Source organism: Glycine max, chromosome 4 (assembly GCF_000004515.6).
Source record: "Glycine max cultivar Williams 82 chromosome 4, Glycine_max_v4.0, whole genome shotgun sequence".
NCBI lineage: Eukaryota > Viridiplantae > Streptophyta > Magnoliopsida > Fabales > Fabaceae > Glycine > Glycine max.
Genome location: NC_016091.4, coordinates 4,306,248 through 4,330,749, shown reverse-complemented (window position 1 = coordinate 4,330,749; position 24,502 = coordinate 4,306,248). Strand labels below are relative to the sequence as shown.

Below are 24,502 nucleotides of genomic sequence, written 5' to 3'. Positions count from 1 at the left end.
TTTGTCACTTAAATAGATTAACTAATAGAATTAACATACTAAATAAACAATAGCATATTAAAATTTTAGAAGGATTAGTTAATCTACTTGTAGTTCTTATTGGAGACTACAATGATTACAGATTAAGGACTAGAATTACGAGACTAAAAAATCTAAAATAATCACATTTTAATTTAATGATAAAAATTTGAAAAAATATATTTAAGCTTTATTATAATTATTAAATACACTTTTATTTAAATGATATTCATAATTTTTATATTTTAGAATCTTTCTTAAATTAAGGGTGTTTAAAAAGTAAAAAATTGAACTACCAAATGCATTAATGAATTAATGTGGGATTGTTTCAATTTAATTAGTGATTTTGGATTTGAATCTTATAAAACTTATTTGAAATAAGTTCATAAGGATCTTATTCGGATGACCTCTAGAAGAAACAAAAGATAAAAAAAAAACTTTAATTGAATAAATTTCAATGAAAAAATGTTGATAACAATTAAATTTTATAAAATAAATACAAGTGAATGAAAAATTAAGAATTTCTCTCTCCGAACTCAAATATTAACATTAATTTTACGAGTCTAATGATTATGTTTAAGTGTAAAATGATTTTACATCATTATTTAATCATAAAATACTATTAAGATAATTTTAATGTAATTATTATAAAAGTTAACAAATTTATTATATACAATAAATTATAAGTAGATAACATTATAAAATTGATAAAAAAATTTACTATAATTATCACAAATTATTTAATACCGTAGAGTACTACCTATTTTTTATATTTTATTAATCACATTTAAACAAAAATAAGCCTGCTCAATTTTTTATTTTCTTTTAAAAATCATTAACCGTTTTCAAATAACTTAGCTATACTAGTTTAATTTGAAAGGAGTATTTATATTTAAACAATAAAAAAATTCAAATATTATATCAATAATTCTTTTTTTTCTTTATTTCTCTTCCTATCACATTACATCATCTGTTTTTTTTTTCTCTCTCAAGTTACACACTGGTAGACGAAATTTTTTAATTTCTCATGAATGTTAAAATGAGAAACTATAATTTCAATGTTTGATACACAATTAATAAAAAAATATTATCAAAAAATAATGATTTTAGAAATTAATTTTAACTTATTTTTCTACGAAAATATTAATTTTAACCTGAAAAATAATGACAATAATCATGTCGCTTTTGTGTTTGCTTATTTTTGTTGCATGATCTAGTGGTTGCCTTCTAGTTCCATTCTTGCCCTCATTGTAGAATGGATTCATGTTTGTCTCTTACAAGTTTCTGGACTTTGAACCGATAAAAGTAGTCACAGAAATAAAATCATTTATGGTAGGGGCCTCAATTGATCATTTCATGGGTATAATTTGGGCATTTTTCTCATGATCCCTTTTTTTAGATAGAAAACAATGTTAAATCATAGAGAAAAAAATGGGAAATGCAAATAGGGGGAAGCAAAGACTTCCTCTAAAATTGAAGCCAAAAACAATAAACTAGAAAAGCTGTAGTATACAGCAAAGTCAGAAAAGGCAAATCCCTTGAAACAGCCATGCACCCTTGAAGTGGTGAGCATTGTGCTCCAACTAACTGCAATTATGCACCAGAGTTGAAAAGGCCACTCACCACAACAATTTTTTGTCTCCTCATGTGTGCAACAAATTTCTTTCCAAAATGTTGTGGGTTATATAACAAGTGAGGGTTGACAACCATTTTCTTTCCTATCATTAGGCATCTATGAAAGTTTACATACCACGTTTAATTAAACTATTTGTTGAAGGCCAGTAACCTGCCTTCCCTTAATAGCAGAAATTCAGCAAACCTGACTTTGAAAAAAGAACGAATCATTTAGAACTGTTTGAGAATCTGGTACGAAAATTGACCAAGAGGAGTTGAAAATCAACACAAGTGACATCAAAGGGAAGTTAATGGCGTGGGGGCTGTTTGGAATCCTCATCAAGGGCTGAGTTTAATTACTTGGCTATTTTAAGCATTTTCATCAGTTAAGACAAATAAAATTCAGCAATTCAAAACCTTTCCAAGATGGTTACAAAAGAAGCATAAATGGGACATTCAAGGCCTTAAATAGGCGTGTGACTAATTATGGAAAAGGAATATCATGAGCTGATTGCATTAAGTCATTAATTGCATTTTATTACTAGTTTTATTGTGTTTAATTAGGCCTTACTGTTTTTCGGCCATATATGGATGTAATTTGATCATTTGCAGATTATTCAAAAAACAAGAACAATTCAGTCCAATTAGAAATTGTGTTTACATTTTCGCCCGATTATTTGCAAGCGTCGTCTTGAAAATAGTCCGATTAGCTCAATTGGTGTTGAGTGCTAATCTCGTATTAAGCTATTGGTGTAGTTTAATATTGCTTATTTTCCTTGCTGATTTTCGTAAAAAAACCAAACACACAAATACCAAAAATACTTAAAAGAATTCGACTAATAAGGGTGGTACCTAGTACCTTCGTTATTGGTTGTTTGCTTCCGTTACCACACTCTTATTTCGTATCATTAGTGGCATCAGAGCACGGTTCTGATTCCGTGTTACGTGACAACAATGGATTTCAACAGTGATGATTTCATGGACAAATTGCGTGAAGCCTTAAGGAACGTTGACATGAGAGATGAACAATGGAGGCCTAGAAGGGGTGAACCACGTCCAAACGTGGATGAGTTCAAAATCACCGAACTACCTGAATTTAATGGTAGTGCAGACCCGGAGGTTTATCTAGAATGGGAGCGCAAGATTGATAAAATGTTTGACTTCAAGGATCTTGATGATGAGAAACGTTGCAAATATGCTATCCTGAAACTTAGCAAAAGTGCATCGTTGTGGTATGAGGGATTGAAGGCTAGAAGGACACGAGATGGAAAGGAGAAAATCCACTCTTGGGAGTCCTTGAAGAAGAAGTTGCGCAAGAGATATGTACCATCAAATCACCGACTGAATTTGTATAAAAAGATTGCAGATTTGGTGCAAGGCAAAATGAGTGTTACTGAATACATTGATGAGTTTGAGAACCTATGCCTAATGGGTGAAGTGGAGGAAAATGAAGAGCAAAAAATGAGCCGTTTCCTTCGTGGGCTGAATAAGAACATAGCTTTTGCTGTTGAGCTATGTAACTACACAGATTTCACCACTTTGTGAACATAGCTTTTGCTGTTGAGCTATGTAACTACACAGATTTCACCACTTTGTGCACGAGTTCTAGTGGTTGGTCCAAGGGAGGTGTGTCGGGTAGTGCAAATCCAGCCCCTAGCACTAAACCAATGGAGAATCAACCGAAACAAAGTGAGGCCGCTCCTAAACAACCCATTGCCACGGCCAAGGAGACTAATCTGTCAAAGGTTAGGTGTTTCAAGTGTCAAGGCTTTGGACACTTTGCTAGGGCTTGTCCTAATCAACGAGTTGTGACCCTCCGAGAAGCAATTAGCATGCGTGATGAGTTGATGAAGGAAGAAGAAGAATCTGGTGGCAATATTGAAGGTGATGGAGTTGAAATTGTTGAAGATGATGATGATGAGGTAGAAGTATATGGACCTCCCATGTATGATACCTTGATGCTAAGAACTTTGCAAGTCAAGGCTGTACCCGTGGAAGGAGATCAAAGAAATCAAATCTTCTACACTAAGGGTCAAGTGAAAGATAAGTGGTGTAGTATCATTGTGGATGGAGGTAGTTGTACCAATGCGGCTTCAACTGAAATGGTGTCTAAATTAGGATTGCTCACAACAAAACATCCTAAGCCTTATGCGCTACATTGGTTAGACAATGGAAGTAGCATAAATGTTACAAGGCAGACACGTGTGGGATTAACCATGGGATCTTATGTTGATGAAATCTTGTGTGATGTGGTACCTATGGATGCAAGTCACATACTCTTGGGACGCCCTTGGCAATTTGATAGGGATGTGACGCATAGAGGAAGGTCCAATGAGCATGAATTGAACTTCAATGGCAAGAGGATTGTGTTGAAACCAATGGCATCAAATGAAGTCCGTTCCATGATTACAAAAAGAGGTAAAAAGCCTAGTCTCACTATGTTTGCTACTGAAAATGAAGTGAAGGATGCTATTGATAATGGTGAATTAGTCTACGTGTTGGTTGCAAAGAGTGCTAGACAAGACGATGTAGAGACTCCTTTTAAACAACAATTGGAGGCTGTTTTGGGTGAGTATGAAGATGTGTTTCCAAGTGAACTACCAAAGGGTTTGCCACCTATCCGTGGGATTGAGCATCAAATTGATCTAATTCCGGGAGTTCCATTACCAAACAAGGCTGCATATAGGTGTAATCCGGAGGAGACAAAGGAGTTGCAACGGCAAATTGAAGAATTGATAAGCATGGGTTATGTGCGTGAATCAATGAGTCCATGTGCTGTTCCGACATTGTTGGTTCCTAAGAAGGATGGTTCATGGAGAATGTGTATTGATAGTAGGGCAGTGAACAACATAACCATCAAATATCGTTTTCCCATTCCAAGACTAGATGATATGCTTGATGAGTTACATGGATCGGTTATCTTCTCAAAAATTGATCTAAGGAGTGGATATCACCAAATCAGAATGCGTGAAGGTGATGAATGGAAGACGGCATTCAAGACTAAGCATGGTCTATATGAATGGCTAGTTATGCCATTTGGGCTCACAAATGCACCTAGCACCTTTATGAGGCTCATGAACGAAGTACTCAAGCCCTTTTTGGGTAAGTTTGTTGTTGTTTATCTTGATGACATATTGGTGTATAGCAAATCTATAGAGGAGCATTTCACTCATTTGAAACAAATATTTGAGACCTTAAGAGCACAAAAACTCTATGGGAAGAGGGAAAAGTGTGATTTCTTGGTTGAAAGTGTGGTGTTTCTTGGATATGTGGTGTCTAAAGATGGAGTATCCGTTGATCAAACAAAAGTGGATGCTATCAAGACTTGGCCGAGCCCTACAACAGTTTCGGAGGTGAGATCTTTCCTTGGTCTTGCATCATTTTATCGACGCTTTATCCAAAATTTTAGCACTATAGCAAGTCCTATGACCGAATGTTTGAAGAAGGGTGCGTTTGGGTGGAATGAACAAGCACAAAAGGCTTTTGAATTGATTAAGTTAAAGCTTTGTGAAGCTCCTGTTTTAGCTTTACCCGATTTTACTCAACCATTTGAAGTTGAATGTGATGCTAGTGGAGTTGGCATTGGGGCTGTTTTGATACAAAACAAAAGGCCTATAGCTTATTTCTCGGAGAAATTGGGAGGAGCCAGATTGAACTATTGCACCTATGACAAAGAGTTCTATGCCATTGTGAGAGCTCTTGATCATTGGAATCATTATTTGCGTTCTAATCACTTTATATTGCATTCAGATCATGAGTCATTGAAGTATATCAATGGGCAGCAGAAGTTGAGTCCAAGGCATGCTAAATGGGTTGAATTTCTTCAATCTTTTAATTTCTCTTCAAAATACAAGGATGGTAAGAGTAATGTGGTGGCTGATGCACTTTCAAGGAGGTATGCTTTAATTTCAATTCTTGAAACTCGTTTACTTGGTTTTGAGACTTTGAAAGATTATTATAAAGAAGATGTGGATTTTGGTGAAATATACTCTAATTGTGAGAATGAAGCATTTGGAAAGTATATCGTGCAAGATGGATTTTTATTCAAGGAGAATCAGCTTTGCATCCCAAGGCATTCAATTCGTGAGTTACTAGTTCGTGAAGCTCATGGTGGAGGTTTGGCTGGTCATTTTGGCATTACAAAGACCTTGGAGATTTTGAAGGAACACTTTCATTGGCCAAAGATGTTAGGAGATGTGCAAAAAGTCATTAGCAGGTGTGTTACTTGTCACATGGCAAAGAGTTCTTTCAAACCAGGGGCGTATACTCCCTTGCCAACGCCTAGTGGTCCTTGGATGGATGTGAGTATGGATTTCATTGTGGCTTTGCCCCGAACACAGCGAGGTAAAGATGCTATTATGGTGGTTGTGGATAGGTTTTCAAAGATGGCACACTTTGTAGCTTGTCACAAAACCGATGATGCTAGTAATGTTGCTGATTTGTACTTTCGTGAGATTGTGCGTTTACATGGAGTTCCTAAAACTATTGTTTCCGATCGTGATTTAAAGTTTTTAAGTTATTTTTGGAACACATTATGGAGGAAAGTAGGTACTAAGTTGCTGTTTAGTACTTCCCATCACCCTCAAACCGATGGACAAACCGAGGTGACTAATAGAACTCTTGGTACTTTGCTGCGTGGTTTGGTTAGTAAGACTCAAAAGGATTGGGACTTGAAGCTAGCCCATGCTGAATTTGCTTACAACCGGTCCCCTACATATGCTACTAATCATTCTCCTTTTGAAGTTGTTTATGGTGTGAATCCTTACTTGCCATTGGATTTGATAGTTATGCCAAAAGAGGAGTTAGTTCATCCAGATGCCGAGGCCAAACTCAAAGCAATGATCAAGCTACATAATCAAGTGCAAGAAAGAATCAAGGCCGTGAATGAAGTTTATAAGCAAAGGTCCAAGAATAAGAAGCCTAAGTTATTCAATGAAGGTGATCTTGTGTGGGTCCATTTGAGAAAAGAAAGATTCCCAAGCAAGAGAAAGAATAAGCTCATGCCTAGAGCGGATGGTCCTTTCAAAGTTATATCAAAGATCAATGACAATGCATACAAGATTGATTTGCCCGGAGAATATGGAGTACATGCTACTTTCAATGTTGGAGATCTCTCACCGTATTTAGATGATGATGGTATTCAAGAATTGAGGGCAATTCCTTTCAAAGGGGGAGGGGATGGTATGAAAATTGACCAAGAGGAGTTGAAAATCAACACAAGTGACATTCAAAGGGAAGTTAATGGCGTGGGGGCTGTTTGGAATCCTCATCAAGGGCTGAGTTTAATTACTTGGCTATTTTAAGCATTTTCATCAGTTAAGACAAATAAAATTCAGCCATTCAAAACCTTTCCAAGATGGTTACAAAAGAAGCATAAATGGGACATTCAAGGCCTTAAATAGGCGTGTGACTAATTATGGAAAAGGAATATCATGAGCTGATTGCATTAAGTCATTAATTGCATTTTATTACTAGTTTTATTGTGTTTAATTAGGCCTTACTGTTTTTCGGCCATATATGGATGTAATTTGATCATTTGCAGATTATTCAAAAAACAAGAACAATTCAGTCCAATTAGAAATTGTGTTTACATTTTCGCCCGATTATTTGCAAGCGTCGTCTTGAAAATAGTCCGATTAGCTCAATTGGTGTTGAGTGCTAATCTCGTATTAAGCTATTGGTGTAGTTTAATATTGCTTATTTTCCTTGCTGATTTTCGTAAAAAAACCAAACACACAAATACCAAAAATACTTAAAAGAATTCGACTAATAAGGGTGGTACCTAGTACCTTCGTTATTGGTTGTTTGCTTCCGTTACCACACTCTGATTTCGTATCAGAATCGTGAAATACTTTAGATTTTTTAAAATGATAGAGAAGGAATGGGGAAAGGAGAGATTAGAGTGAGAAAGAGTGTTGAACTCTTTTTTGGGAGCTTTTCTGATGACTGAATGGAAGTAGGGGGTGCAGTTGGGGTAAGTGAAGGAATAGGGTTATTTTTCATATTTTCTCCACATTCTGTTATCTTACCCCATAGTATGTCATACACATCCAAAGTTTCAACATAGTTGGATGGAATAAGAAATATATATCTACTTATCAAAGCAATCATTACTCAACCCATCATAAACCCAAAGTCTTATATGAATCTGTTGTGAATGCCAAGTCTATTATGAAATGAATCTGTTGTTAGCACTCCCATCGTTAACCCATTGTGAACTCCAGGTCTATTCCAAACTTGTATTCTGTATGTGTTCTGTTCTTTCAATTTCAAACCTGTTATGTTTTTTAAGTTTGAACTTCTTGTATTCTGTTCTTATCACGTGTCTTGTAATTTGTGAATTATTGGCTCTTGATTCATTGATTGCCTCTAGCTTATTTTAAGTTATCCACATTACAGGACAGTTGGTTTTTGGATTAAATATATGTTTGGATACACTATGATAGGTTTTTTAAATATTATTTTTTGCGTAAGGTAAACTGCTATCGGTTGAGTTTAAACTTTACAGACACTTCATGAGTTTCAGGTAGACTCTGGAGTTTGACAACATAGTCATAGATAATGAGTGATGGGATGCAGAGCCCTAGACGATATTAGGCAGTCTTTCAACTGCATTCTGGATCTCTGAATTAACACTGTTGTTTTGGGCCGGGGAGGATATTAAGCTGTCTTGCACAGTTCAGTTATTCATAAACTTACTATTTTGAACGATTTCATGTGAGTCCACCCAAGTCTTTGAAGAAATGAGTTTTATGCTAGTCTAATTGATTTTCTTACGTGGTACAATTGTAAACACACGATTCCACGAGCTAATTTTTGAGTTTCATGAACACCATCACAGCTGTATCCTAGCATGAACAAACCCACAACAACTATATCTCTGGCTCCTAGTTTGAATGAACCCATAACCTATTACAGTTTTCTGCGACAAACCCAGTGATCAAGCCATTCCAATTCATCGTGAATGAACCCATCATTATCATAGCTCATTGTCCCAGGGTGAATCATCGATCAAGCATCAATGAGGTGAACCTAGCATCCACCCACCATTATCTTAATTTTTTAAGTAATTCTGAACATTGTGATTTGTGAAGAATTAGTTATGTTCCGTTTGTATCTCGGGGGCTTTTAACTCATCTTGTGATTTGTTAATTTGTCCATTAATTTTGAATTTGTTATGTTTCAGTATGCATTCTGAGATATCAACACATCTTGTGATTTGTAAATTATTGATTTGTGGTTTGCTTTATATTCTAAACTTTTCCCATTACAGATCTGTGAAACTGGTGGTATTAGATTATTTTGGATACTATGATAGTTTTTTAAATACTATTATCATATTATGTATAAGGTAAATTCTTACAAGTTTATGATGCTCCACAAATTCATGTAAACTCTTCAAGTTTGGCAATCTTGCTAGAAACATCTTTCTTGTCATATTTCCTTGTAGTAGGTTGGGCCTAATTATGACTTTGTATTTTTTGTTCAGGTAACTAACTACGAAGCTTATTCATGTGACGACCACTGTTGATGTGGTATTTAAAGTAGTTGTATCTTTGTTTGAACAGTACAAGCTTTGTATCTCCGTCAGAAATCTTGGTGGTTTTAAACCATGGTCTATTGCAATGGGTTGAAATGGACATTTGTTGAGGGTGAATTATGGTAACTTGGTAAGTGACAATTTTTTAATGTTATCTTTCAAGAAATTCAAAAGAGTGGGGAATGTTGAACTAATCCGCCAGTGAAGTATAATGAAAGATTTGTAGAAGAGATTTCCAGGACGAAGGTGAAGTTTAAACATCCTCTCTAAAAAAAAAGGTTTAATTAAGTCCCTGATTTTTTTCTTCTTTTAAGTAGGTCCGGAACTTTTTTTAATACAGTTTTGCAATCAAATTTATATGCCTGGTCGTTGAATGGCGCATGCGTTCACTGAAAATGTTAGGGGTATTTGAACTTTATCTGTTTGTGTAATTTCACAAAATTTTAGGGGTGATTAGTATTTACATTTTTTTTACCGCCGCATCTATTTGTAAAAACATAGTTATTCGTGTAAAAATTACAAAAGGAGTCAATAACGGTAAAAATTACAAAGGATACGGTTTTGCAGTCAAATTCTTTTTTAACAGTTGAATGGAATGATGGTTGTATTTCTTTATTTAAATTTAATTTTTATTCATTAAAAATGTACTACTTCCTTTGATCTTTGTTATAAGATCCAAACTAATCCTTATTATAGGACAATGCAATTAAAAGGGGATCATTTAAACCATTTAATTCTAATGGTATTTTCATAATAAACTAAATAATGTAAATAAATATATGGGATATTTCAATTAAATTAAAAAATTATATTTTAAATGACTAATTTTTTGTGCGAATATATCAACCAGTGCAACGTGTAACAGTTAACTTTTATTTAAAAATAAATTTACCAATAAATTAAAATCAATATAATATTATTATATTTTTTTAATATAGCCCACAATTGCATAAATGAAATGGTTACTTTTTTAAGCAATTCAACGCAAATGGTATTCACTAAATTGCTTTTCAATGAGAAGAGAAACTCCGTAAATTGTTACCTGCTCGTTAAATGGGAAGAGAAACTCATTAAAATTGCTCTAAGAACATGACATCCACGGACCATTGTATATTAACTAAAATCATTTAATGAATACCGCTCAATTAGCACAAAAATAATTTATTTTAGAATTTGAATTAGTGATGAACTCAACTTTCTAAAAATAATTTATAAAGTGAAAATTATTTATCACTTATATACTTTAATTTAATCCTATCACTTGTTTAACTAGGGTTTTCAACAAAATTAGAGTAATATGGTTTCAACAATCGCATCCCTTGAACTTTTCTTCTTACGAAAGTTGAGTGTGAACTATAGCAACTACTGGAGCAAGATCTTCCAACTTGCCTGTGAAATTAAACCTGAAAGTGACTCTATCTATCTAATCCACAAACAATGTTTCGGTTGAGAGTGTTGTGCGTGTGAAAGAGACTTGTTTTTACCATCAACTAGTTGATTAATACAATAGGTGTGCGCACCGACGATACTCACATCACAAAGGTGTCCCTTGATTAGTCTTTCTGCTAAGTTTTCTAAATAATGTTGTGGTCCAATCACCACACACCTTGCTATTCCATTTTTGTGTTTTCTGTTCCCTTTCGGGCGCTACACAACGTCAAGTTAATGTGAATGCAAAGAGCTTTCCATCCCTATAATAGCGCCTAGCCCACTATCAATATCTCGCGACAAAAATATATAATTTATACTAATGAAGCTGGCTTCGTGTCAACTATGAATTAAATATGCAAAACCAACGTGTATGCCATGCGCTTCTTTTCTCCACAATCACACTATTTCTTCCATCTGCGCCTTCTATTATTCATAATTCCATGTTTCTTTCAAGTTCCACTCACTACATATACATGTACACCAACGATATTTTTAACTAAAGAATCTTTACAGGCTTGAGTACAAAGGCACTTATTTAACAGTTTATTCAATTCTGCCACTCTAGTCTAGGAATTTGGACCTATAGCACTTTGCCTAAAGTAATAATTACTAAATTAATGGGTTTTCAGGAATTAATTAATCTCTGAATAAGTAAGTAGAAACACACACAAGCAAAGATGGATTAGGACTAGTAGAGCATCAAACAAGTACTATTAGCTACTAGCATCACTTGGTACAAGCAAAAACTGTTCTGTATTTATACCGGGTCTTTTTCTTTACAATGTCAAGATAAGCATACAAAAAAGTGGAGCTACTGCGAAAATGATTCTAATTTAAGCATAAGCACCTGGAAGGTGTGTATGTTTTGTTTGCTCCCGAAATTAATGTAAAAGGCGCATTCATTTTGTTTTAAGTAAAGGGATGCTTCAATATAACAAGAGAATATTCTGATTTGGTTAACCACTGTCCTCACTGACATAAATTATACAACTGAAGGATCGTTATAAAAGAATGATATGATTTTATCAACTAACATTAACAATCTCTCATTTGGATAGTTAAGGAAAATATGATTCTTAGATACCTTTTAGGTGTAAACACTTCTAGAAAGATAGATAGAAAGAGAGAAAAATTAAGTTATTAATTTTATTGGTGATATAATGCAATAAGAAAAAAAAATTAAAAGTATTAATAGGATGTTTGTAATTTATAAATGTCTAAATATCATCACGTGAATAGTTAAAGGAACTAGAATATTACAATTCCCAGAATGTTTACATAAAACCTGACACCGACGACTATTACAATTAACCACATAATCGTCGGAGGGGCGAATATACCTTTTAGTTACAAAGCCCCTTCAACAAACAATGATGAATGCCTTGACTGAATACTATCACCATATGTCTAGAAATAAAAACAAGCAAAAGAATTAATTATACATAATCCCAACCTTCAATTTTCAATTCCATATTCCAATCAAACAAAAGAAGTGCCAGCTAGTCCATGGTGCAAGAGGTTATGCGCAATTGCATCCCTAGCCTTCAAGGAGCTAACAGATCTGAAGGCAACCTCTGGCTCCATCACCTCAGCATAATCACCATCATCATCAATATTCTCCAACAACTCAGGATCCATTTCCTCATTCTTCAACTCACATATATTATGCAACACACAACAAGCCCCAAGCACAAAAGGCAAATCTTGGAGCTTCACCTCAGTCCTCTTCTGCAAGCACCCCCACCTTCCTTTCAACCTCCCAAACGCACCCTTAGCAACCCTCCGAACCTCTCCAATCTTCTCATTGAAAGCATGCTGCGTCCAAGTGAGGTTCTGCTGAGTATAAGGCACCAAAACCCAATCCAACAAAGGATACCCACAACCCCCAACAACCCAAACCCCACTTAGATTAAGCCCCGCATTATTAGCCCTATGAAAAAGCGCTGACTTTTCCAAAACCTGATCATCACCCATTGAACCAGGCCACCCAATGCACACATCAGTGAAAACCCCTCTATGGTCAACAACACCTTGAACAGTAACGGAATACGAAGTCTTGTGGTTCCTCTCAGTCTGCCTCTTGTTGAAGTAAGCAGAAACGTTCATCTTAGGAGCTATGATGGGAACATGCGAAGTGAGCATGGACCCTACAACGTTGGGAATCCCAGAAATGTTCTCAAACTCACCCTTGATGTCCCGTAAGGCAACGACATTAGGCCATTGCAAGTACTTTGGCATAAGCACTGTCTTTATGGCAGTGCAGACCTCTAGAACCAGTTTGTGGCAAGTGGATATCCCCAAACCGAATCTTCTGGAAACCACGCTCAGAGGGTCGCCGGTGGCCAACCGCCACAAGCAAACCGCCACCCTTTGCTTCACCGGAATGGCGCTTCTCAAAGTCGTGTCTTCCTTCGCAATCACCGAATTCAGCTCCTCGCAAATTGCTTCAAAAGTGAGCCTTCGCATTCTGAAGGCTTTTTTGAATTCTTGTTCCGGAAATTCGGGTTTGTTACACTCCTCCCACCACGCTCCGGAACGTTCCTTCACCCAGACTCGCCGGAGACTCCCCGAGTCACCGCCGGCGAGTTTCTTTCTCTTTTTCGGGTAATTGGATTCTTCCACCTCGCTGTAGTAACCGTCCATCAAGTCCTCCTTTTTCTTGTGTTGTTCTTCATTTTTCTCTCCTGCATCCACGAACAAGAGCGAAGTGAGGATGCTCTTTAGTTCTTTCTTCTTGTTATTCTTCTGGGTTGATCTTGATCCTTCTTCGTTCTTCTTGCGGTATTTTCTCGTGGGTTCGTTCATTTTCGCGGTAACGAATTGGAACTGACGAAGACTCACGGGTCTCTGAACAGTGTTGTTTATTGGATTGGGTTTGCCCTTGGCTTCGTGTAAACAATGAAGCTACATACTTTTTGCTACTCTTTTCCGACCACGCGTTTTTAATGTGGGATAAACCCCGGTGTGAACGGGTATTTGAAAACTTTCATAAATCGTTTTCGATCGAATTTAATATTGTGTACTAGGTGGTAATTGACCCCAATTCAATCATGTCGATGATACCTTAATTGCAAGAAGGTATATATATTAAGATTTTAATGTGTTCCACGTACGTTACGGTGGCTTATGCGTTCATATTTCATACTAAGCTATATGCTTAAAATTTCAATAATTGTCGTTCTCGTTATTTTGTTTTCAGTTTGATTTTAATACCTGATATTATAAAGATTTTACACTTCAATCCATTTAAATACACATTAGACCTTTAAACAAATGCACATTATTGCAAAAATTAATAATTTAACTATATTTTTAGTAGAAACTACGTGTATTTTTTACTGTAGACAAAATTTTGTTTTAATCAGGAGAATCATTATACATATCAAAGTTCTCCCTTTAAATATTTTAATTAATTTCTATTATATATATATATATATATATATATATATATAATCTATTTTTAAGTCTTTATCGTGTAATTTATATTTTTATAACTTTTTTCTTTCTTTTCTTTTTTCATTTTTCTTTTTTATAGTAAACGATATTAGGAAGAAGGTTTTGTAAAACTAATGTTATCTTATAAAATTTCCTTCGTTAGAAATTAGTTTTATATTAATATATGAATATATGAAGATATATAGTGGCCAAAGAATGATACTAAGTTACAATAAAAGTCTTAAACTAACCATATTTTGTTTTAATTTTCTTATTTTGAGTTTAGAATAATTTTAAAATTGTGAGAAATTCAACTTGAAAGAAAAATAATTGCGAATTAGTTTGTAGATATATAAAGGAAATGGTGAATTAGTAAGTTAGTCTCGAGGAACGACAATGACAGGGGAGGAGCAAGTATGAACACGATTTAGAATAAGATCATCTTTTTAGATTGGATTGGCAGTTGCTATTTGGCTTTGGCGGGGTTAGGTACCGGATGTTTACGGTCATTTTGTGAGTTGGGTTTTAGAAAAGAGGAAAAATACATTTTTATACTCCTATAATTTTCTTTTATGAATAAGATATTAAATTTAATATTTTTTAACAAAATCAAAAGTATTCAATACTTATTATACACAAAAGGTAAGAAGATTAATAGAAAAATGTGTAAGAATATTTAAAATTATTTTTTTAGAAAAAGAATAGAAACGGTAGAGGATATTCTTAAAAATTTTAATTTAAAAGAATTATATAATGTTTATAAAAATGACATTGAATTTTGTTAATTTATCATTTTATTTAAATATTTTATGATGGTCATTTTATTTTTTTCATCTTGAAAACATTTATCAAATTAAATATTTCAGAAAAAATAGAGAAGCAATTGTTAGAACAAAGGACATTTTTATACCCCTCATAAGTTTTTAATTTGACAAACAAAATAAATAATCGGTTTGGGTGGTTGCAAGTTTTTTATTTTTTATTTTAAATATAACTCTTAAATCAAAAGACATTCAACAAAAATAAAATTAAAATCATTTTTATTTCATTTTTAAAATACTTTTTTTATTGATATTGTAGCTATGTGATTCTTTTTGTTACCATCATATCCTTCTCTGCGTGCGTGCGTGCGTATGGTTATTTTTTAGGACTTTAAAGTCATTAATGAATTTTTTTTTATGAAGTCCTAAATTATTTATTTTACGACTTTAATTTTTTTGCATATATATTTTTTCAAAATTGTAAATATTTTTATTTCAATTATTTAATGAATTAATGCATATTTTCTTTTTTTAGTTTCATTTGATATTTTTTATATTTTTTTATATTTTTGTATATTATTTTATTTAATACATTTTCTATATTTAATATTTTCTATATTTTTCTAAAATGATTATTATTTGTTTTTTAAATTAAAAAAATATTTGTGTGGGTGTGTGTTTAAAGTTATTTTTTCAGGACTTTAAAGTCATTAATGAATTTTTTTATTTAAGTCCTAAATTATTTTACGACTTTAATTTTTTTGCATATATTTTTTTCAAAATTGTAAATATTTTTATTTCAATTATTTAATGAATTAATGCATATTTTATTTTTTTAGTTTCATTTGATATTTTTTATATTTTTTTATATTTTTGTATATTATTTTATTTAATATATTTTCTATATTTTTCTAAAATGATTATTATTTGTTTTATAAATTAAAAAAATATTACAAAATATTTAAATTTAAATAAAAATATTAAAATGTACTACATATTTATTTAACAAGCATATTAAAATGTTATGTTACTAGTATTAAAATATAATATTAACTTATAATTTATCAAATAATATTATTTTTTAAAAAAAATAATTAATTTTTACAATTATCATTAAGTAAATTAATAATTTCGTACAATAATATTAATTAATTTTATTTTATAAATTATTTTAATATTGACAATAGAAAATAATATAGTAATTGTTAAAATAAAAAAACATAATCATTAATATAAAATGAGCAATACAAATTAAACAAAAAAATAAAATTAAAAAGTAAAAACAATATTAGCTATCAACTTGTTTGTATGGATAATTACTATCATTATGTCTTTCACTTTTATACAATGAGTATTTTTTAGGCCTATTTAGTATTGGTCCGTCATTTATCTTTGCAAGGGAATGAAACTAATGCTGATGAACTTGTATACAAGGTCAACAAAGTCATCATAATTTAGATGGTAAGAAGCATATATTGTAATTACATGCGAGTGAGGACATCATTCCACTATTAATATTTTTGTTAAAATATGTAGTACATTTTAATATTTTTATTTAAATTTAAGTCTTTTGTATTATTTTTTAATTTTAAAAAATAATAATCCTTAAAATTAATAATTTTTTTAAAACATTAAATGAAACTAAAAAAATAAAACATACATTAATTCATTAAATAATTAAAACAAATATTTACGATTTAAAAAAAAGAATACATGCAAAAAAAGTTGAAATCGTAAAATAATTTACAACTTCAATAAAAAAATAAAAATAAAAATTTCCATAATTACTCTAAAGTTATGAAATAAAAAACTCTCATGACTCTAAAATTGTGTTTAAAAAAATAAAAAATTGAAATTGTAAATCTTTTTTACGACTTTAATGTAAAAAAAAAAATTGTAACACATGTTATGACTTTTAATTTAAGAATATTAATTTAAATTTTACCCCTAAATAATAAATTTGTAAAAAAAAAAATTACCCTTGATTCGTTTGGCCGTTAAATCAGCATATCTCTTTCATGTTATTATTTTAAATTTAAGTAGACGCTTCATATTTAGTATTTATTTATCGGCTAAATTATTCTTTTAGTTAATTTTTATTTGATTTGTTTAATTTACTCATTTTATTATTAAAAATTTAATTTTGTCTCTTAATTTTTAAGATTGAATCAATGTTGCCTTTTTATCCCATTCGCAGTGACACCATTAACGAAGTTGGGCACGTGTCCATTAATTCACAAATTCTGACAATTAATAGTATTACTATAAATTGATGGAAATGATAACATTGACTTGATTTTAAAAATTATGATATTTTCTGTCAATAAAAAGAAAAATATGATATTTAATCAAACTTTTTAATAATGAAAAAAATTAAATTAGTCAAATTAAATAAATGAAGGAACTAAAATAATAATTTAACCTTTATTTTATTAGCTAGACTAAACATGAATAATGTTTAATGTTTTGAGTTTTGCCAAAATGTGTTACTTCTTCGAGCCTTCTCGTGTCTATTAAGCCATTGCATGGGACTTGGACTTTGGAGCATGCATGCATGTTTAGATGGTCCATTGGGTCCCATCTTGATACGCTAATTCAACAATAATAAACACTAACTTTGACTATTTGTCTCTCCAACTATACCATAGAAAAGCAACCAAAATGTACCCCCAAATCATGGATCACTTAATTTCAGGAAGAAAAAAAAAAGAGCAAATAGAGAACGAAGGAAAGGAAGAGAAATACAACATACATTGCTTCAATGGTCAGATCAAGCGCACTTAATGACCGTGTAAATTTGATTTGAAACTTTATTTGCGTTTACTTGACTCATATATTGTGCTTTTTTACACTTTATATATGTAGCGAGCAACATCAATCATAGCATAAAAAGAATACTACTATTAAGGTATAGCTTGTGGATTGTGGAAAAAGAGGAACATATTTTGACAAAGTTAAATATAGTGTTAGTCTTATTTTGAGGTAACAAAGTAAATTGAATTAGTTGGATCCATCCAAACCTGTTGGATGAAATATAGAATTTAAATTTAATTTTTTTATTCTAAATTAAATACGAACTCTGATCAAATCACAGTTCAATATGGACTAAGTTTGCAAAATCCATTAAAAGCCTACAACAATCAGACTTTTATGAGATTTGAACTTTATTATTTAAGTTGGAATTAAATTCAATTTTTTTGTTCTGACCCATGACCCATTATAATCCTTCCTGTATTGAGTCAACCCGCATTGGGCCGGATAGCACGTCATTGTAAAGACGTTTACTTTCTTCGCAAGTTTTATTCTATTCCTCACCAAGTAACTATTTTACAGGGCATGGTATTGCTATGTTTGAGAGTGGACTTTTCAAGAAAAAACGCATGAAGAGAATTATTATTTTTTAATTTAAAGAGTTATGCATTATTAATAAAAATAAACAAAAAATTTAATTTCATGTATTATTGTAAAATTTTTTACAGTATTATTAATAAAAAAAAATATTATTTTGTTTAAATATAAATTTTAAAATAATTATTATAACAGACAACAAACATATTATAAATCATAATTTTTTTTATCGATCAATATGTTGATTTTTGTTATTAAAAAAAATTCAAACCCACAATTTGTAACATTTTTTAGTTGTGAAATCAATTTTATAATCTCATCCTTAATTTATTATACTTAATTGTTTAGAGTAAACTAACTCATCCACTTAACTAGAATTTTCTTGAGAATATACCTTTGGTTATATATACATTTTTTAAAAATTATTCTTAATTTTAAATTAAACAAACCCGTGCTATATTCTCTAGAGTAAAAATTCATGGTGCAAAAATCCAGGTAAGGTTTGGTTATTTTCCATTTGGGGTTGGTCAACGTGATGGCTAAATTAAACAAAAACGAACGAACGGTGGAGGAAGAGAGATGGGAAAGGTTAGTTCCGGTTCCATCTTCAGAGGAGCGAGCGAGAGCGAGAGCGAGAGCGAGGCTTTTGTTCTCCCTCCTTTCCTTGTTCCTCTTCCGTCCTCCTTCGTTTCTGGTGGACGTGGACCCCACACCGGCGGCGGCACTCCCACGTTAACATACATTAATCATGTCTGTTCAACAGCCGCCATGTGCCGCCCCGCTGCAAAACACCACAATGGTGGCTGTTGACAAAGACAAAAACAGTGTTCATGCTTTCCGTTGGGCCGTTAATCACCTCGACAACCCCATCATCATTGCCGTCCATGTCAAGCACAAAAACTTTTCTCATCGTAGGTACCCTCTTAATTATCTTCAACCGCTGATTAATTATATATATGCATTACATCATATCATATCATATATATAATCCATCGGTGTGTGAATTAATTGACTGAAAGTTAATAGAGACTCGACTAGGACTATTTCCTGTAAAAGATATTTATCATCTGTACCAAAAAATATATCATACAATATATACAATATACTTGTGGTGATATATATATGTCATCATGCATGGGAATTAACCTTAGCTGCTTATTCATTAATTTGATGTGTGTATATATACACACAGTTTGAGATTTCTATTTATTTATTGGTGATTACATGATATGTTACATGTGCATGCAGATGTCACCAATGTGTTTCCACCCGACGAAGAGGATGTAGCCAATATTTTCAATACCTTGCGTGGAATGTGTACCCGCAAAGCTGTATGCATTAATTTCATGAGATTTTTCAGTTATATGTATATATCGTGCTTGAAACATGCACGCACTCACTAGTACGGATTTGGCGCATTCAGGTCAAGATGAAAGAAGCCGTAATCGATGATAGTGATGTTGTGAGAGGACTTTTAGAGTATGCAAACAGGAATGCCATACATAGTATCGTGGTCGGTGCATCCACAAAAAACCCTTTGATAAGGTCTCTTTAATTTTCTACATTTTGCTATATATGCTTATGTTTATTCCCTTTGCATATATATATTGTCTAACGAAATTAATATTCCACAATTATGTTGGCAGCCTCAAAAAATTTAAAACCTATCAGTATCAGGATATACCAACAGCCATGATCAAATCAGCCCCAGATTACTGCTCTGTGTACATAATTTCCAAATTGAAGATTGTGTCAGCTCGATCAGCGGTACGGTCAATGTCAAAAGGTTTTATGGCACCGAAACAACTTCCTGTGCAGGCATGCCCACCTAGTGAACCAGAAGGTGGATCAGTAAGGTGCCAAATTATGAATGAAAGTTACTTAGCTAGCAACTTAATTAATCAAATTATATATCTGTTGAAAACTAAAAGTGGTGCAACTTAATTTGTTTTTGATTTGTTAATCATGCATTTTGGTTTGGGTACAAAATAGGGGACAACCACCAAGAAGTAGGAGCACTTACGAAGGACCAGTAGAACCAATGAGAATACAGGCACGTGAGAGGCCAAGGAGTGCGGGTAGTATGTCAATAGACATTAACATTGATGTACACACTCATCCACGACATTGGTCAATGGATGAAAGAGAAATTGCAGGGCTTGTGACAATGGATGTGACTAAGCAAGATTCTATTCCTGATGTATCAGATTCCTTCGGGACATCAGGTCCTCAGTCCTCAGTAAGTGTAACAGAAAAGGTTATCGTGGCCAAGTAATTGTTGTAGTGGATTCTGATTTGAATTGTTTTTGTTGTGAACGAGAACCGTTCTTTGACCAAATGAAGATGGTGAGATTAAGAGCCTAACTATAGAGTCTTTTTACTTCATTTCAGAAAGAGCTTGAAGCCGAGATGAAAAGATTGAGGCTTGAACTGAAGCAAACTATGGACATGTACAGCTCAGCTTGCAAGCAAGCAATCTCAGCCAAAAATCAGGTCATGTTTAATCATGCTATATATATAGGAAAAAATGATGGGAGCAAGTAAGCAAAATCTGAATTCACTAAATTATAAATTATTGCTATGATTGTTGACTACTATAATAGAATTTAATTAAGAAGAACGAAAAGTATAAATGATTTTTATATTGTTATCCAATAATAAATTATAATGTATGATAAGATTAACTTAAGTAATAATTAACTCACAAGTTTTACCTAAGATGATATCTAATTTGTTCCCAGTATAAAAATCTGTGTACTGTTTAACAATACATAAAATTTAAATTCTTGTAATAATTACTTTAATAATTCAAATTTAGGGTGATTTAGAAATTATTAATTGATCGTATAAAGAGATTGGATGAAAATTAAACTCTTGGAAAATTTCTATATATAAGTTTTGCTAAACACATTGACTAATTTCTAAAGAAAAAGTTTTATCGTTGACCATGATTCTCCACAGTAAGGTGAAGTCAGTAGAGAAAGTTGTTCTGGTTTTAACTCTCAAGTCTTAACTAAGAGTGTCAAATGAAAATCATGAAATGACTCTAGAATATGTGGATTGGTTAACAGGCAGAACAAATTCGTCAATGGAAAATGGAAGAGGACCGTAAGGTTGAGGTAGTTAGGTTGTCTCAAGAGGCAGCTCTTGCACTGGCAGAAAGGGAGAAGATTAGAGCCAAAGCTGCATTGGAAGCAGCTGAGGAGGCCAGGAGGAGGGCAGAACAGGATGCACAGAGAAGAAAGGATGCAGAGATGAAAGCCAGGTTAGAGGCAGAAGAGAAGGAACGTGCATTATCTGCGTTGGCTCATAACGATAACCGGTATAGAAAATACACTATAGTGGAGATTGAAGCAGCCACAGAAAAGTTCTACCCATTAAACAAAATTGGTGAAGGTGGATATGGACCTGTGTATAAAGGCCACCTTGATCACACCCCAGTTGCAATCAAAATTTTAAGGCCTGATGCTGTTCATGGCATGAAGCAGTTCCAACAAGAGGTAATGACAATTTTTTTTATATAAATATGTGACTTATAAATATTTTTCCAAGAAAATCCTGGCATGATATTGCTGTTGAATTTACCATGCACCATATGGCTAGTAAGTCCGTTTGCATGTTCTACCTAGTATCATTTAATTCGGAATATGAAGTGGCTTTATATTCCAATTTTCAAATATCTTTTGATACAATAGTAGCATATGAAATTCTGATAATCAGTGTCCTTAATCATTATAAAGTTACAGCAGTAGGAAAGAAAAGATTTTATTGGTAAAGAAAACGTTTGGTGTATTAGAAATATAAAAGTTATTTCATACTTGATTTTCAATTAATTAAAAGCATTTAGTAGAGTGCACTCTAGGAGGACCCTTAAACTTTTGACCATCTTTCATGACTTTGTTATCAAGATACAACCATTTATGTAACTATAACAATATATGTTTTTTCCTTCTTAATTACATGCATAGATTGAGGTACTAAGCTGCATTAGACATCCGCATATGGTCCTCCTCCTCGGTGCATGTCCTGAGCATGGGTGCTTGGTGTATGAATACATGGATAATGGAAGCTTAGAAGATAGATTATACCGAAAAAATAACAGCAGGCCAATTTCATGGAGGAAACGGTTCCAAATAGCTGCTGAGATTGCAACTGCACTCCTCTTCTTACACCAAAACAAGCCAGAGCCTATTGTGCACAGAGACCTTAAACCATCAAACATTCTCTTGGACAGGAATTACGTGAGTAAAATCAGTGACGTTGGTCTGGCACGGTTAGTCCCCGCTTCTGTAGCTGATACTATGACACAATATTACATGACTTCCGCTGCTGGAACCTTTTGTTACATTGATCCTGAGTATCAACAAACGGGAATACTAACAACAAAGTCAGATGTATATTCTCTGGGGATAATGCTACTGCAGATAATCACAGCCAAGCCTCCCATGGGACTTGCTCACATAGTTAAGAAGGCAATTGAAAAGGGTAGGTTTGAAGAGATTCTTGACCCTGTGGTCACTGATTGGCCAGTGGAAGAGGCTCTATCATTTGCCAAATTACCATTGAAGTGCTCAGAACTCAGCAAGAAGGACAGGCCAAACCTTGCAACAGTTGTGTTGCCAGAGCTTAATAGGTTAAGCGAACTTGAATTGACTTTACACAATGATCAAGTTTTTTACAGTAGTGAAGGTATGATCAATAGCTATGCCGCTTGCCCTCCCACACCTCCAAGAAGTCATTACTCTGACTCAGAGACGTTATATACGATCTAGCCATCTAAGTTCGTGTATGGACTTACTCATCATGTACAAAACAATCATAATGTAATCCATGCAATTCAAATTGTTCAAGAATTTTCAACTGAAAGGAGTCAAAATCAAGACACCAATACATGGTTTCTAGAATTCTTTCCAGTTGGAAATCTTTTTTTCCCTTAACAATTGTAATTTTTCATATGATTTTGAGTAACTAGCTAGGAGGTAATATCTAAGGATGGTGTTGGGGAATTTAAAGCTACTCCAAGAAAGGAATATTGCAGCTGTTAAAGATGGAAGATGACAGACTAAGAGCACCAAAATTCAGAAAACGAATCCATGAAGCAAAAAGAAATCAAATTATAAATTATTCAACTTGGAAAATGAAGCATGTCTATTGTATAAATTCTCTATCAATTTTCTTTCACAAACAATGATGTGTGGGAAGTTCGTTCATGTGTTGTCATAATGTCGCACCTTACATCATACTCAACTTTGTAAGAATTTGCAAGAACTTTAAGTGAAAAGGAAGCTCAGAATTTCCGCTTGCAAAGAAAAGTATAAGAAGATCAAGATAAAGAGATGAATTATGCTTGGAGCTTGGTATAAGAAAAAGAGAGAGATTACTAAAGAAGCGTTGCTTTGGATTCCCTTACCATGAAAATGAAAAGGGTGCAAATCTCATTGTCCAAAGTCCTAACTCCGCTGATACAGTAAGTTTTTTAATTTATCACTTCGGCTGGTGTATTTTTGTCATTATCCTATGGTAATGAGTTATGACTTATGGGTCCCCTTATCCTCTCATTATATTCATGGTATCTAAATATGAAATTGATTATAATAGTAACTCCAGAGGTAAGGAGGTCCAAAAGGTGACAATTATGAAGTCAAAATTGGTTGAATTTTTTAACAAGCATGATTTCTTTGAGGTGGAGGATTCAGAAAATTGTGGACTTTTGACTTCGTGATTTTATCATGATGTCGTGTCTCTGTGTTTGTTATCAGATTAAAATATAAAGAAGAATAATCATTTTGAGTTTAGTTTCAATGTAATATCAATATACAACTAAAATTTCTTTTCATTTTGTGCTAACAAGTGCACTCAGAGAATCAATAGTGGCTGAACGAGTATTTTTCTTATTCATTTATATAAGTCGGGTCCATTTTTGTCACTTTAAGCAACCAGTTCGTATATTTTGGCAGAAAAAAGTGAGTGTTCTGATGATAAAATACCTAACTAAACGTTACTTACCATTAATAAGCTTGTCTTATAGATAATTTTAGAATAATGATTAAAGAATTAAAAGAAGAAAAGTTTGTACAAGAAAATATATAATATTTTCTTTTACTGAAATTTCTAGTATATCTCTCTTGTTATTTGTAATAAAAAAAATTGTTTACTAATTTCTTAGTTAGTGTTCTTATCACACTCGTTAATAAGACTCTATACTATGAAGAATGCCAACAAGTGCACGCCTTAAAAATATAGGCTAAGTAATTAAAAATAAATTTCTTTTATAAGTATAATAAATGCTGCCTTATGAAAAATGTTAATGAGCACGCTTTCTTAGAGTATTAGTCAAGCAATTAAAATGAAAAAA

The 24,502-nt window shown here is 32.9% G+C and overlaps 2 protein-coding genes across 3 annotated transcripts; one reads left to right on the top strand and one right to left on the bottom strand.

Moving 5' to 3' along the window:
- Positions 1–11,809: 11,809 nt before the first annotated feature.
- Positions 11,810–13,652, bottom strand: LOC100809836 (protein ANTAGONIST OF LIKE HETEROCHROMATIN PROTEIN 1). The gene has a single exon (XM_003522219.5). It carries the CDS (start codon positions 13,406–13,408, stop codon positions 12,083–12,085), a length of 1,326 nt encoding a protein of 441 aa, XP_003522267.1. The 5' UTR covers positions 13,409–13,652; the 3' UTR covers positions 11,810–12,082.
- A 5,076-nt stretch (positions 13,653–18,728) lies between these two features.
- Positions 18,729–23,856, top strand: LOC100798861 (U-box domain-containing protein 35). Of its 2 annotated transcripts, none has more exons than XM_003523599.5 (8): positions 18,729–19,058; positions 19,396–19,478; positions 19,571–19,692; positions 19,794–20,003; positions 20,140–20,386; positions 20,539–20,640; positions 21,219–21,647; positions 22,116–23,856. In XM_003523599.5, exons 1-8 carry the CDS (start codon positions 18,896–18,898, stop codon positions 22,917–22,919), a joined length of 2,160 nt encoding a protein of 719 aa, XP_003523647.1. In that variant the 5' UTR covers positions 18,729–18,895; the 3' UTR covers positions 22,920–23,856. The 2 variants fall into 2 exon arrangements, with proteins under 2 accessions (XP_003523647.1, XP_014629964.1); XM_014774478.2 differs by having other exon boundaries at positions 18,729–19,062.
- Positions 23,857–24,502: the final 646 nt, after the last annotated feature.

Bases quoted from the DNA above. Each gene is read 5' to 3' on its own strand.
- LOC100809836 (XM_003522219.5), bottom strand. From the start codon at position 13,408: ATGAACGAACCCACGAGAAAATACCGCAAGAAGAACGAAGAAGGATCA.
- LOC100798861 (XM_003523599.5), top strand. From the start codon at position 18,896: ATGTCTGTTCAACAGCCGCCATGTGCCGCCCCGCTGCAAAACACCACA. The intron at 20,004-20,139 runs GTGCCAAATTAT...GGTACAAAATAG, and splicing joins CCAGAAGGTGGATCAGTAAG to GGGACAACCACCAAGAAGTA. The intron at 20,387-20,538 runs GTAAGTGTAACA...ACTTCATTTCAG, and splicing joins CATCAGGTCCTCAGTCCTCA to AAAGAGCTTGAAGCCGAGAT.